The sequence below is a fragment of the Laetiporus sulphureus genome, assembly GCF_001632365.1.
Source record: "Laetiporus sulphureus 93-53 unplaced genomic scaffold LAESUscaffold_2, whole genome shotgun sequence".
Lineage (NCBI taxonomy): Eukaryota > Fungi > Basidiomycota > Agaricomycetes > Polyporales > Laetiporaceae > Laetiporus > Laetiporus sulphureus.
This window is the reverse complement of record NW_024468511.1, coordinates 262,212-275,307: the sequence shown is the minus strand read 5'-3', so window position 1 is coordinate 275,307 and position 13,096 is coordinate 262,212. Positions and strand designations below refer to the sequence as shown.

The 13,096-nt window shown below is 50.8% G+C and overlaps 5 protein-coding genes across 5 annotated transcripts; 3 read left to right on the top strand and 2 right to left on the bottom strand.

Annotated features, from left to right (window-relative positions):
• Window positions 1–618: 618 nt before the first annotated feature.
• LAESUDRAFT_754375 (Aldo/keto reductase) lies at window positions 619–2,151 on the top strand (the record flags this gene model as incomplete). The annotated part of the gene is made up of 9 exons (XM_040911878.1): window positions 619–657; window positions 730–774; window positions 837–900; window positions 959–1,089; window positions 1,152–1,406; window positions 1,464–1,558; window positions 1,623–1,748; window positions 1,815–1,867; window positions 1,943–2,151. The coding sequence occupies 9 exons, from the start codon at window positions 619–621 to the stop codon at window positions 2,149–2,151; spliced, it is 1,017 nt and encodes a 338-aa protein (XP_040769468.1).
• A 696-nt stretch (window positions 2,152–2,847) lies between these two features.
• LAESUDRAFT_153700 (uncharacterized protein) lies at window positions 2,848–4,790 on the top strand. The gene is made up of 10 exons (XM_040901372.1): window positions 2,848–3,203; window positions 3,262–3,332; window positions 3,384–3,400; window positions 3,452–3,517; window positions 3,588–3,724; window positions 3,782–3,947; window positions 4,001–4,143; window positions 4,201–4,267; window positions 4,325–4,352; window positions 4,407–4,790. Exons 1-10 carry the CDS (start codon window positions 3,161–3,163, stop codon window positions 4,581–4,583), a joined length of 915 nt encoding a protein of 304 aa, XP_040769467.1. The 5' UTR covers window positions 2,848–3,160; the 3' UTR covers window positions 4,584–4,790.
• A 194-nt stretch (window positions 4,791–4,984) lies between these two features.
• On the top strand, window positions 4,985–6,356 carry LAESUDRAFT_719758 (DUF757-domain-containing protein). Its single transcript, XM_040907690.1, has 9 exons — window positions 4,985–5,100; window positions 5,161–5,171; window positions 5,222–5,252; window positions 5,313–5,365; window positions 5,416–5,556; window positions 5,633–5,721; window positions 5,781–5,794; window positions 5,858–5,872; window positions 5,924–6,356. Exons 1-9 carry the CDS (start codon window positions 5,053–5,055, stop codon window positions 6,068–6,070), a joined length of 549 nt encoding a protein of 182 aa, XP_040769466.1. The 5' UTR covers window positions 4,985–5,052; the 3' UTR covers window positions 6,071–6,356.
• Window positions 6,357–6,492: 136 nt separating this feature from the next.
• Window positions 6,493–7,838, bottom strand: LAESUDRAFT_153623 (uncharacterized protein). Its single transcript, XM_040901371.1, has 3 exons — window positions 7,639–7,838; window positions 7,426–7,592; window positions 6,493–7,373 (listed from the first exon to the last, which is right to left on the bottom strand). The coding sequence occupies exons 1-3, from the start codon at window positions 7,747–7,749 to the stop codon at window positions 6,608–6,610; spliced, it is 1,044 nt and encodes a 347-aa protein (XP_040769465.1). The 5' UTR covers window positions 7,750–7,838; the 3' UTR covers window positions 6,493–6,607.
• Window positions 7,839–8,499: 661 nt separating this feature from the next.
• LAESUDRAFT_669932 (NAD-dependent glutamate dehydrogenase) lies at window positions 8,500–13,077 on the bottom strand. The gene is made up of 21 exons (XM_040905417.1): window positions 12,713–13,077; window positions 12,213–12,655; window positions 11,903–12,156; window positions 11,654–11,851; window positions 11,405–11,592; window positions 11,291–11,355; window positions 11,098–11,241; window positions 10,931–11,052; window positions 10,791–10,872; window positions 10,706–10,732; window positions 10,556–10,645; window positions 10,460–10,502; window positions 10,306–10,405; window positions 10,219–10,251; window positions 9,967–10,161; window positions 9,899–9,916; window positions 9,643–9,840; window positions 9,502–9,589; window positions 9,281–9,447; window positions 8,798–9,225; window positions 8,500–8,740 (listed from the first exon to the last, which is right to left on the bottom strand). The coding sequence occupies exons 1-21, from the start codon at window positions 12,908–12,910 to the stop codon at window positions 8,672–8,674; spliced, it is 3,150 nt and encodes a 1,049-aa protein (XP_040769464.1). The 5' UTR covers window positions 12,911–13,077; the 3' UTR covers window positions 8,500–8,671.
• Window positions 13,078–13,096: the final 19 nt, after the last annotated feature.

The window sequence follows — 13,096 nt, the reverse complement described above, 5'->3', positions numbered from 1 at the left end:
TAGTCACAAATATGGAAATATAATTGGCAACCTCCGCCAATCTGTTATTTTGCGAGAAGTATGAGACTCCCAAACTATGGTTTGTCATATACCACAGTTTCATTGTGGCTATCATATTCTAGATTTGTGGCGGCACATGTAACGTTCACTTATTATGGTTGAAGGTTGACTATCTAATTAGCATTTATCACAGCGTATAGCATGCTCGAAAATACCTCCGTGTCTCCCGTGTCAGGTTCGATCCCGAATGACCCCACCTTCCGATGGTGTTCCAGAGATTTTTTCACCATTGCTTTAACAATTTTTCCCGATTTCTGTACGATTTTATCCAATTTTGATAGATTTCTTTGTGGAGGTTTGATCCCAAATCAAATTGACCCCGTTTGGGAGGAGGTTCGATCCAAAACACCCCACTTCGGACCGTTTTCGAGACCCCATATCGAGCCTCAGCGGGATCGAAGCTCTTGGGGGGATTTTCGGGGGTCCTATCGTGACGCTCGTCTCACGTCGGGGTTGATCGCGGAGATTCAGATCTGTGAGTCGTGACATAGAGCGGGCGTGAGCCTAGCTGCTGCCTGTGACAGACTATCTGGTCGCACACCGACTCTTTCACCAGCCATGCCATTTGGAAAGGTGCTCCTCAGCGATGGAAACCAAGTCCGTCCTTGACTTGTCGACTCAAGTTGGGCGCTAACATGAATGTCATGACTGCTCGCGCTCTCAAACCAGATGCCCACCATTGCGTTCGGTACCGGATCCAAGTGGAAAGGCCACGTAAGCGGCAGCTCACGTCTATGTGTATCTACGGCGCAGTCTGACGTGACTCTGCATTCTAGGACGTTACCGACTACGTCTTGGAGGCGATAGAAGCCGGCTTCTCGCACATTGATACTGCGCAATGTACGTGGACAGTGAAATAGTGGTCGTTACAAGTCGCATCCTTACTTGCTATCAACAGATTATGCCAATGAGGAAAGTGTCGCTGCTGCAATTCGGCAGAGTGGCCTTACGCGCTCGGAATTCTTTGTCACGACGAAGTGGTCTGGACAAGCTGGTGTACGTGAATCGCTCGAGGCGAGTCTGTCAAAGGTCGGTGTTCATACTTATCGCAAACTGCTTAATGGCATAACAGAACGGTGCTTCGAACACAGCTTGAGCTAAAGCAGATCGACCTCTATCTCGTTCACAGCCCTGTCTTCATCCACGATATGGAGAAGGACTGGCGGGAATTTGAGCGTGCCAAGGAGGATGGTCTCGTGAAGTTAGCACTTTACCCTTCGACGGAAATATTCGGTGTGCACAGAGCCAACCAACAGATTCGCAGGAGCATCGGTGTTAGCAATTTTAAGCTGGGACAACTGCAGCAGCTCATGAAGATAGCCAAATTCAAGCCTGTCGCTAATCAGGTAAAAATGCCCACTCTATCACGTTGAATATACAAATTGCTCACATTCCGTTCGTAGATCTTGTTCCATCCCTATAATTACTCCCAGAACAAGGAGTTGCTCAGCTACTGCGCCTCGCACGGTGTGGTCGTGGAAGCATACGGCAGCCTCACGTAAGTTTGCACGGCATGTGACTCTGTTCGTCCCTCAGCTACCTCATGTATACCAACTACGCAGACCTATCACGATATACCCCGGCGGTCCCGTCGACAAGCCTGTCCAAGCTGCCGCCGATAGGCTAGGCGCCACGCCTACGCAGGTAATCCTCTCGTGGGTGCGGAGCAAGGGCGTCGTGATTGTGACGTACGTCATGCTGTCGTCGAACTCAATACATCGTGCATCGCCATTCTCACGGAAACAAATTTCCAGGACTAGCTCGAACCCTGAACACATGCGAGAATATATCGCCGTCGGAGACCTCCGTGAGTCTCACCCCCTTTCTTTCTATCAAGCTAACGGGTCAATTGCTGACCACGTCGGCTGGCACCTTCCAATAGCTCCATTGACGGAGGAAGAGATCGAGGCAATCGATGCCGCTGGCGCGACCGGGCCACCTAAGCTCGCCATTTTGTCGCATGCGCTCACGTCTCACTTACCAGTATCAGTGACATCGCGCGCCCCGGCACTTGGACGCTTCCTTCGCATAATTTGGCTTATCCTCTCATTGTTGTTTTTCGGATGGAGCTTCAACAGAGGCAGGGCATGATCACTACGTGCAAGATCCAATCTTTCGCAGCAACAGATGGTAACGGTGTAGAAAAAAGACTTTAAGATTGTATGTCCAAATGTCAAAGGAAGATTCACCATCACCACAAAGAAAGTACGGATTCTCATTCCAGGAAAGGCGTTAAAATTGAGTTAAATGTTCTAGCCTTTCATGTCTTTGGCCCATTTTCTGGCCATTAATTTGGATGGGGTGTCACATGTCAGCGGTCGGCTTCTGCCGTGACATCTCTTGCATCTGTCACGACTGCTGCGGGTGGCCTGGAGTATGAGGTCCTTGTCCTATCCTGCCTGAGGACACCGTCTCCCTCGACTGGTCTTCCCGCCCGCAGACTGAGCTTGACCCCTCTGTCTTCTAGTAGCATCGCCTCTGCTAGCCTTCCCTCAGGTCACGCCTCGACTACAGGCTCTGTGCCATTTGTGTTTGACTCTGGCGCACCGACTCATCTTACGCCCTGCCATGACGACTTCCACGATTGCGACCGATCAGCATGGCATATGCTCATGACATTGGGCGCATCGAACTCTATATCGGACGAGGCAGCCATCTTACTTTGGATGACGTTCTCTTTGTACCTCAAGCGACTGTTCGTCTTGTCTGCTCTTCCTAACTCGCCCACTAGCGCCCGGCTGTCTGTTTCGTAGCCCTCAGCGCCGAAACTGATGTTGTACAATCTTAACAGGGAAGCAGCTCTTCGCAGATGATTGATACTGTCTGGTACTACGCCGATCACGTCTGTGTGGATGATCAGTCTTCTAACGTTCTGAAGAAGCTCGTTGAGAACAAATTCTGAAGCAGTTGCTTGTTTCCGATCACTGTCTTTCCGCTTGTCAGCTTGTGGCCGACATGCAGTCGCTAGGGAAAATGCTATGTTATAAAGCTTGTAGAGCGAGCGCTGGGGAGCGCTGGATGACGACTTCTACTCACTTGATTACTGCGAGGTACCGGCTGGCACTGTCTTCGCCTCAATTACTACCCGGAAAACGGTTCCATGCTCACTTCGGAAATAGTCTCGGAGTACGCAGGTATCACGGGTGAGGTTCCGACTGCGCTGCGAACTAGTCTCAGTTCACATCTCATATCTCATTGCAGTGATCAAGTACCTCAATGTCACCGCCACTTGCTGCCTCGTTTATGATATGCTCATTCATCTCGGCGATGAGGTGAGCATGATAAGTTTGATTACCTTTACGCTCTTGAGATGTATCCTGCAGATCGAGTACATCTGGAGGTGAGTTTATGAATGCTCTACATGATCGATCACTCATTGATTATTGCACAGGGCATCGCACTCATGGATGAAGTGGATATATGCATTCATCAGGCACTTTCCGTATGTTGTTCCCATGTACGTGCCCCCGTTTTCCGAGCCTTAGGCCCTCGCGATGCAACTTCGGACGCTGATTTACCTCTGATAGAACAATCAACGTTTTTCTCCCTGGAGCAAGCGGTGGCAGTCGGCTGCACTCGAACCAATGTCGAGGGTTCATCATATACCAATTCATCGCAAATGAAGCGCTAACTGTAGCTGTCGAGGTTATCCTGATCGCACGAGGTGCGTCCATGATTTTCTCTGAAGCTGATGCTCGCTGATGGCCTGCGTCGATTGTAGTCTGCGCCATGTTTAAACGCAACAAGCCCGTTGTCGGCCTCGTCATCGCGCTTTTCGCCACGGAAGTCGCCGCCATGATCACCTTTCTCGCTTTCAGCATACCCAAAATCCAGTTCAGCCCGACATGCCTGATCACACACACACCCGGTATCTTCACGTCCTACTGGTGCGTCGATCGTCACTTCTGAGTTGGTTGAACCAAGCTAAGTTGGCGAAAAGGCTGTGGTCTCTCGCGTTCGAGACCTTCCTCTTCGCCATGACCTTGATCAGCTTTTTCTCTGATATGCGGCGAGGCCTGTCGGGAAGCTCCGTGTTGTACATTCTAGTCCGAGACGGGATGTGGGCATACGCTGACATCTTTGGTTCGTACCTCTTGATCGTACAATCGGTGGCAGTTTTCTAACACATCTCCTGCGTAGCTATCATGCTACTTAACACGCTGTGCTATCATCTCATAGATGGTTCCCTTGCGGGGCTTTGCTTTTGGTGAGCTCGTCTTCCGTGCCGCAGTGCAATCTCGATTGAATCTGTTTGATCGCCCAGCTGGGAGTTTGCTATAATGTCCATCGCGGTAAGTCACGTTAGCGTCTCGCATGAGCATCGTATTTTGACCATCCATTTCCAGGGACCCTATATCTTGCTCAACTTGCGACGGTTCAGTCATCGTTCGCATGGAACTGAAGGGACGACGTTGGGGGTGGAGCTGCTCGGCAGTGTCGAATTCGCCGGCCGCTCGATACCTGTTGAAGACTGGATGTCAGACAGTGTTTCCTATGGCACTGTCGGACATGATACGACGTGAACTTTTGTGAAACGTAGACGAGCATATAAATAGTTCAGACCATGTTACGGCTGTATAGTCCTGTCGTTGATTATCGTTATCCGAGAGAGTAGTAATTATTCTGCAGATTACCCGCCCGAGGAGATACGATACTTGTAGCTTTTCACTTTGCAATCTCGTCCGCTGGCTCAGTTGTCGAATGGAGTTGCCAACCTTTTGTTTGCCCATGCTGTTGCGAGTCGCCAAATGGCACGCAGTCATGAACCTAAATGTATGAAAACACTGAGAGTGTCCCAGAAATTCTCGACCCATTCACTGAGCAGGACAAACAGAGAGACTCTACTACTCATGCGCTTCTCGCCACCCGGAGACCACATGACCGCATGGACACGATAGCGCGCGTATAGTGAAACGGTTGTTTCCCGGACGCTCTCTACCTCAGAGGTGCACGTTCTTTATACCACAAACCGCTTCACATTCACTGGATTGCATGATGTCGACTAAATTTGATCCGAACAATGCCCAAAACTTGGTTGAGGTGTGTGAGCAATGCTATGTTCTTGGGTGAATGTGTACAGTAACACGCCGCATGTCTCAGATCGAGAAACAGTCAGTCGCCGAACGGAGTTGGCATTCGGGAACTTAACACACTCAAGTAGATTTGCTGTGAAAGCTGTGGAGCACGCTCAGGTGCATTCAGCCATATTTTGACCAGACCTTCGTGAACTGATGACATCGCGTTTCTCGCAGACATACTGGAACCTCCTTGAGAAGGTCCCACCAAAGGAGCTTCGTTTAACAAAGTAAAGGTCTTAATGCCGTACGTGTAGAAGACTTGCGCTGATAGTTTCAGACTTGATGACGAGATCTTCGAGCACACCATGAAGGACTTTCCCGAGCTGGCCGAAGACAACTACGCGAAGCTCGTCAAGCTCGACGAGGAGTGGATGAAGAGTCCGGAAGGCAAGGAGCGGTGGCGACAGTTCATTCAGCAGTGCGTCTTACTGTTACTTGGCGCGTCGTCGGCGAGACGAACAGGTCCCGGGTTCTCATCGAATGCGTGAGGTTAGATACGAGAAGAAAGTGAAGGACTACAACTTTGGGTCTCTGATACGCACGGATGCGAGAGAAGAGTACGGCGAAAAGAGCACTATATTCGGTACGCCTTGCGGGCTTTCTTCATCGGTCCTCGAGTTGACTTTGCACCCTTGATTTCAGTGACGAGAATACAGGTTTGTCTGAGAGTCTTTATATGCGCGCTGCATCATTTATCATAGGCTATTTGATCTGGGTAGTTCTATGCGATCGAAGTGAGTTTCTCTCGCGAAAACCCGCGTCCATGGACTGATTGGGTTACTCAGATTGCACGCAATAGGCTTGGTCTGAACAATACTGCGCACGAGCTTGCAAAGGCGGAAGCAGAGAAGGAGCGCGAGAAGGCAGAGAAAGAGAAGACAGAGAAAGAGAAAGCAAAGGCGGAGAAGAAAGCAAGCGCAAAGCAGTCCTAGCGGATCTCTCACGCAAGGTTCAGATGATCGAACAACTGAACGGACAACGGGACGATGTGTCGCATACTTTACATCGAGGGAGGCTCTATACCTATCCACGGACATTTTGTTTTCACTTCGGAGGCTGCGGTGGGAGCATTTACCGACAAGGCTCGTCTATATATGCCAACAAGTCGAATCCAACGAAGGATAACACTGCCTCATGTAAACATGTAGCAGGACATTACCTGAGCACATACATGTGGCGGCCACAAAGAAAGATCAGATTTAACCGTTCGGTACGCCGTACACCGAGCCACGCCCAGTGACCGACGCTTGCCTATGGCCTTCACGCGAGCCGCCTTGAACAAGTTCGCTGTCTTCTCGCAGTCCTCGTGACATCGTGCTGTAATGTACAGAATGGCATAAAGGGCCATAGGGCTCGTCTTGGTCGGTGGGTACAATTTGTTATGTTCTGTCGAGATACGGAAGTAGATGGAGGGGCATCGTTGTCCTCCTGCACGATGACCAGTTCATAAACCAATGTGATCAACATCGTCAGCGAACCACGTCGTCCAGGTCACGAGCGACGGTCATCTGCAGCACCTTCGTAGTCTCGAGTACTGCAGCCTTGCAATCCAAAGGCATGGCTCTGCTCCAGGTAACACCGTCCTCTAGCTCTCTGAAAACGGCGCTCAATCGTCCGGGGAGATCGGCAACATGCAGGGAAGACGAACAGCGAGCGCAGTGCGCGGTTTCTGGAGGCTCATGCCAGAGTTCGTCCCATTCGCTGGCAAGGCAGTAATATCCGCGCATGGGCTTAGCAGACGTCAACGCCTCCCTAAGGCACCGCTCCTCCTGTTCGTATGCATCCACTTTCCGCCGAGCCGCGCAGACCGAGAACGGCGCGCCCATCCGCAGGAGGGCCAAATACGCCTCGCCACGTAGGTCGCGGAGATCCAGCTCATCCGCAAGCTCAGCACATAGGAACACGAACGGCGGCCGGTGTCCCTCTATGTGCTGCCTCATGATTTCGAACAGCGGCGCGAAGCCATTTTCTTGCGCCAGAACCACAATCTCTCTGATCTGATGCGCCGCGTGCGTCATTTCCACGCGATCCCGCGCGGCGTCGTATTCGTACAATTTGGCGGAAAAGATGTCGTCGAGCCGGTATAGCGGCAGCGTAATGCAATCCGTGATCATGTCCAAAGCCCACGTCAGGGCTTCCGTGAAGGAGTATTTGTTCGCCAAACGTGCGGCATCGAGGAGAGGTTCCAGATAGATAGCACGGTCTTCAGGAACAGTGAGATATTTTTGACGACTCCTATTCGATTGCTGGTTGATACAGACGATAATAGCCAGACAGTGGAGCTTACCGAGAATACAGCAGCCACAGAAATTGCTCAAATTCTGCGACAGTGTCGCCTATCAGGACGACTGGATGGTCGTCAGATGAGCCGTCCATATCGGCGTCTTCCTCTGACGGAAGCTCAAACATCCCGACAAACACCGATGAATCCTCCGAGAGAACGGTGCGATGGACCTGATGGGCTTAGCGTGAGACGCTAAGAGGCATTGCCAATCCTTACCTTGAAGAGCGTGTTCTCCACTCTGAGGGTACAGTCCCCGTCAGCAAGATAGTAGGTACTGTCTCGAACCACAGCCTGTGGACCTAAGGTCGCTGAGGGTAGATCCTGCATATCGTCCGTGTTAATGTGCAACTAGAGACAGTCAAGTAAGGATCAACGCCGATTGAACTCAAGTGCATGAGGAGTGCATGATGTACGCCGTAAATGGCAATCAACGCGACACGGTCACATGCTGTAATCACCGCAGACATGAAGCGATTTGCGCACGTGGCAAATGCTTAGCAAATGTGGACAGGTTTTTTGCCTTTGCGATGTCGATTTGCTATGGTTCCTTCCCACGTTCCACATTAAGTATCTGCATATAATATTGTAAAGGTTGCAGATTTAAAATTGTATATTTAGAAAACGTTTTTAAACTCGCAAGATACATTTAAAATTTGATCGCTGGCAAATGTAATCACACATTTTTTGAATTCAAAACCATCATGTGCCCAGCAGCAAATGAAGGTGTTACTATGGTGCAATATCTAGTGGCACTGATCTCGGAGAGCTGAGAGGTTTCAAAGAACCTTCGTTTGCTAATGGGTATTTGATACCCAGCGATCAAATTTTAAATGTACCTTGTGAGTTTAAAAATGTTTTCTAAATAAACAATTTTAAATTTTCACGTTTACAATATTATATGCAAATACTTAATGTGGAACGTGGGAAGGAACCATAGCAAATCGACATCGCAAAGGCAAAAAACCTGTCCACATTTGCTAAGCATTTGCCACGCGCACAAATCGCTTCATGTCTGCGGTGGCAAATGAAACTGAGGTCCGAAAGCTCATTTCATTTACGGACTTCAATGTCAGCGTGGGATGTATGATACCAAGCTGACTATTGCATAGCATTAGGTTCTCCTTGAACGTTCTACTATGGTCTATTGTACAATCAATCTCCCTTGCCGTTTCTCATCACCCATATTACAACGTCCATTGCAACGCAAATGCTGGAACATCAAACCCAGTGAACGGCAACCAATGCCCTTCTACACACCGAGGTCCCGAACAAAGTGGAAGAAGTCTACGGATGACCCATTCACGCCATACTTGTAGATCTGACGACAAGTCGCAATCAACACGACGGCATACGTCAAAGACAAACCACCACCTACGAAATGTGACGCCACCCAGCTCGAGAAGAGCGCACGCTGGTACGACTCCGGCAGCCTCTCCAATAGAATGTCCAACCCGATCTGCTCAACCAAGGTCTTCGGAATCGCGTGATTCATGACGTTCTTCCGCATCTTCGCATCTTCATATAGGTCCGAGCTTTCCAGCTCGGCTTGCAGGTTGTTCAATGTGCCCGACAGCTCATCCGAGATGATCGTGCGTGGCTTCGCACCCTGTGCACGGGCATGCTCGCGCCAGATGCAGTGGAATTCGGCAGCAGCGTTCTCGGTGATCTTCTGCTGGATATCGCGAACGTAGCTCTGGTAGAATTCGGATGGCTTGCCGTTCTTGAAGATCATCAGGTCGATGTATTCTTGAGTTGACAGCGCAAGGCCTGCAAGCACTTCCAAGGACGAACTTGTTACGCCACCTAAGCACAACGTCCGTGAGCCTTAGACCAATATCAAAGGGAGAACGCATGTTACCTTTGTTGGCGCTGGAGTCCTTGAAAAGAATCACTTTGCGCTTCTCAAGATAGATACGAGCTTGCTGGGTGAGGAAGAGGTTGGCACCCTCGACAATGTACTTGAAGTTCGGCTTTCCATCGGCATCAACGAGAGTTGCAACATTAGAAATATTTACAGCCTCAGGGCTACACGACAAGTCAGCGGGACATCTTAGTAATTAGAATGAAGGGTGAACATACCGACCACCACATGGCACGAAGAGATCAGCCCTGAAACGCAGATGCGCAGAGTTACGGAAATCTGTTCCATCGAGGACAACCTCACCCGCTAGACGTACCGGTTAGTATTACCATTTGGTCAGCATAGAAGGATGGACATACAAGGTAGCTTCACATCCTGCTCCTCCACCAGAACGATATATCCATCCTTGCTGAGCTTCGACCGATCGAAGTTCGAGATCGTCACGCGAAGCTTAGCCAGACGGACGAGCTCCTCGCGATCGATACCTGCCGGATCGGCGAGGACGCCACTGCCGTCGATGATGGCGATCGTCTTATCCGAGCTGAGCAGAATTTCGTCTATGAAGGATGAATCCATCAGTGCCCATCTTCAACTTATCACAGGTCGAAAACTCACTTGACCCGAGATCTCCGTCTACCAGAATTGTTGGTCAAAACTAACGGTGCTGGAATCGCAAGACTCACCGGGTCCTCCAGTTTGCACCTTTGTGATATCCTTCTCTCTCAAGCCGAGCTGCTTGTAGATGCCCAACACGTACTGTCGGATCGAGAGCGACGTCATGCCGAAGACATCGTGAGGAATACCACCGAGTGTCTCGGCGCTCTTTCCAGTAGTGAACGACTTCCACCACGTCTCCGCGCCACGAGCACGAGCGTGCACTGCAAGACGTTCAGTGTAGCTGAGTATCTTTCCTAATTATAGGAAGCGCGACTCACGAGCAGCCCAATCCATCAAATCAGCGGTTCCCTCTGGCGTTGTTTATGATGAATGTAAAGCGGGAAAATATGAAGTACACAACGTACCATCTGGACCAAAGAACAGCATCTCTGGCTTTCCGTAGAGGTCGACAATCTTCTCCTTGATCCCCGGGCTCTGACCAGGAATCAAGAGATCGATGACAGCCTGTAGCAACCTCAGTCATCTTACATCTTACACTATACAAATAACGCGACTCACGTCGACATATTTCTCGAAGCACAGCCGAGGGTTCGACCCGAGCCTGCAACATAGTCAACCGACAACGTCAAAGTATGGAATGTTCTCGACACTCACAAAGGCAGAATAGTTCCCTTCGCACCTCCCTCCGGAATATCCTTGTTCTTCAGGTTCTGTGTCGAAGCGAGGCCGTAGTTCTCGTCGAACCTACACGGCGAACCATAGCCGTCAAGTTATGCTTCATATGGACACGCGGAATGCACGTACAGCATGCGCTGGTTAATCGAGTAGGTCCTATCACATACAGTAGGCCGTCAGGTTGCCAAGTCACTCGGGTGGTGGATGCACGTACTCTCGGTTCCTCGATCGGACGATTCGGATGCCTCCACGAGCGACATCCCTGAACCGAATGTGGAACCCGCGGAACTCGCCACCTTCGCATTACCGTAAACGTGAGCGACACATCAAGAAAGCAAACTGGTCGGCTCTCACCAATCACGAAGAACATTCCGAACGGCTTTTTCGGGTACTCAACCTCTGGCAGGAAGTCTGGGGCCAGGCGGAACGACAGCGCTGTCTTTGTCGGCTGGTAGAAGTTCGTCTTGAGGACATGCCTGTCTCGTTGATTAGCTCACTTGCGGCATAATCACAGAGATAACCCGAGAACGTGCTTGTTAAATATGAGGAAGCTCTCAAGCACTTGCAACTCGTGCTTGTCGTGTACGGTCTTCCTGAGCTTGTCATACAGCTCCTGGTCTGTCAGAGGCTGCTGGTTTTGCAAACGCTGGTACGACAGCGTGGGCCTACGAAATGTCAGTGAATGAGTAGTCGGACAAGGGACATGCTACGTACATCAACGTCGCCTGGTCTGCAGGCGGGTAGTGGACCATTGCAAAGTTGACATACAGCAGATTGATCTAGACGCAATGGTTGGCCAAAGTCCCGAATGTGCATCTTCAAACTCACCAAGTCTGCATGAGCGTGTATGACTTGCGCGATACTCTCTCGCGTGAACGTCTCCTCCCTGAAACGCCGCTTGATGTCATTAAGCACTTCGGCGTGCGAGGGGTTCGATTCGTCCAGGATATTCCGTAGTGCCAGGTACGCTGGCCCCAGGCGATTACAGAAATGCTGCGCAAAGACCCAGCAGCAATCTATTTAAAACATTTGATTGATTTCAGTTGGTGTTGCGGTCCTCGCTCTGTGACAACGTACACGCGTATGTCGCCTCCTGTACAGCATGGCCACCTGTGGGACCCGCTCCTTTGTAGAAGAAGGGGTTATCGGGCAAGCAGTAGATCAGTGACGCTTCCTTCATGACCTGGAAAATGGAGTGCTCAATCGGAGGTGCATCGGTGTTCGGAAGGGGATTCAGGTAAAGCGAAATGATGGTGACACCGTTCGAGAATTGCTCTATGTCAAGCATCAAGACGTAAGAAACGCACAATAAGCCGAGCCACGTACCAACATACTTCCGGGCGGAGTAGAGTGAATAGTAGTGGTACAAGTTCGACAGTGCACTGAAGTACTTGCTCGTGCCGCTCATCTTGTGGCCGATTACGAGCCTGCGCTCCCTGCTACCTTCAACCTCGAATACCTCTATCACGGGCCCGTAGCGCTCTAGGACATTCCACATGATGCGCTGATAGATCTCGAGCGTGTTCGCGCTCGCCTTCTCAAGAAAGACGGGATCTGATACTGAGCGGATCTCTACCTTGCTGCATAAAAGTCGCGTATGAGCATCGGCCATTCTCAATACGCGATAGACACGTACCCATCCGAACGCGTCGATGCTGGCGGATTCTTTGGAAAGTTGCATTTCGTCACGAAGTAGCATCGCAGCTGCTGAGAAGCAGTGGCAGAGATACCCCCCTGCGAACGATATGTCTCGAGCCTGAAGGCGCGCGAGGGCGTGCTCTGGTCGAGAAACAGCTCGTCGATGCGGCTCTCGCATGTCGCGCCTGGGCCTTCGGTTGCCGTCCGCCCAGGCACGCTCGTATGAATGAACGTCGCGCCGTCGGTAGTGATGTTCTCGAGGTCGATGACGAGCTTGGACGGGTCGTGCTTCGTGTATGCGAGCATCTTCGCGCCGAAGAGCGCGATAATGTGGTCTGTGATGACATCGACGGACTCGGACTGGAAGTACGTGTCGTCGATGCTGAGGCGAGAATAGAACCAGTTCACCTCGTTTGCGACGAGTTCACGAGGGATGAAGCCCTGTAGAGCAAGTCAATGAACGCGTCCCGTCACCATCACCGAGCTAACACCACTCACCTTCGCGAGAAGGCTGGCCTGAACCTTTGCTCGCTGCTCCTCCTTGCCCTTGAACTCAGGTGTATTGTAACCGGGTACATTTTCAATGCGATGGAAGCCATACACGTTGGCATGCTGTCCAGGGACATGAAGATGAGACGTGTCCGAGAGAGAGGACGGTGTCGAATCCCCGCTCTCCGGCGTCGACGAGCTGACCATGGCTGGAATGAGATGGTGGTTGGAGTTTGAAGAGAAAGAAGATGAGGGTACTCGGATCGAACGTGAACTCCAGCAATTTATACGTCAAACAGCATGAATTAGCGACTCTAAATCGTAATAGATGGTCCAGGCGTTGCGCCAGATGAAGTCCCCGAGATCCGTCATGCGGATTTCACCAATTGCATG

Bases quoted from the DNA above. Each gene is read 5' to 3' on its own strand.
- LAESUDRAFT_153700 (XM_040901372.1), top strand. From the start codon at position 3,161: ATGCTCACTTCGGAAATAGTCTCGGAGTACGCAGGTATCACGG. The intron at 3,948-4,000 runs GTGCGTCGATCG...GTTGGCGAAAAG, and splicing joins GGTATCTTCACGTCCTACTG to GCTGTGGTCTCTCGCGTTCG. The intron at 4,353-4,406 runs GTAAGTCACGTT...ATCCATTTCCAG, and splicing joins TTGCTATAATGTCCATCGCG to GGACCCTATATCTTGCTCAA.
- LAESUDRAFT_719758 (XM_040907690.1), top strand. From the start codon at position 5,053: ATGATGTCGACTAAATTTGATCCGAACAATGCCCAAAACTTGGTTGAG. The intron at 5,253-5,312 runs GTGCATTCAGCC...CGTTTCTCGCAG, and splicing joins AAGCTGTGGAGCACGCTCAG to ACATACTGGAACCTCCTTGA. The intron at 5,366-5,415 runs GTAAAGGTCTTA...TGATAGTTTCAG, and splicing joins AAGGAGCTTCGTTTAACAAA to ACTTGATGACGAGATCTTCG.
- LAESUDRAFT_153623 (XM_040901371.1), bottom strand. From the start codon at position 7,749: ATGCAGGATCTACCCTCAGCGACCTTAGGTCCACAGGCTGTGGTTCGA. The intron at 7,593-7,638 runs GTAAGGATTGGC...TAAGCCCATCAG, and splicing joins TGGAGAACACGCTCTTCAAG to GTCCATCGCACCGTTCTCTC. The intron at 7,374-7,425 runs GTAAGCTCCACT...GCAATCGAATAG, and splicing joins CTGTGGCTGCTGTATTCTCG to GAGTCGTCAAAAATATCTCA.
- LAESUDRAFT_669932 (XM_040905417.1), bottom strand. From the start codon at position 12,910: ATGGTCAGCTCGTCGACGCCGGAGAGCGGGGATTCGACACCGTCCTCT. The intron at 10,162-10,218 runs GTGAGTCGCGCT...AACGTCTTGCAG, and splicing joins TTTGATGGATTGGGCTGCTC to TGCACGCTCGTGCTCGTGGC. The intron at 8,741-8,797 runs GTAGGTGGTGGT...ACTTGTCGTCAG, and splicing joins GCTGGGTGGCGTCACATTTC to ATCTACAAGTATGGCGTGAA.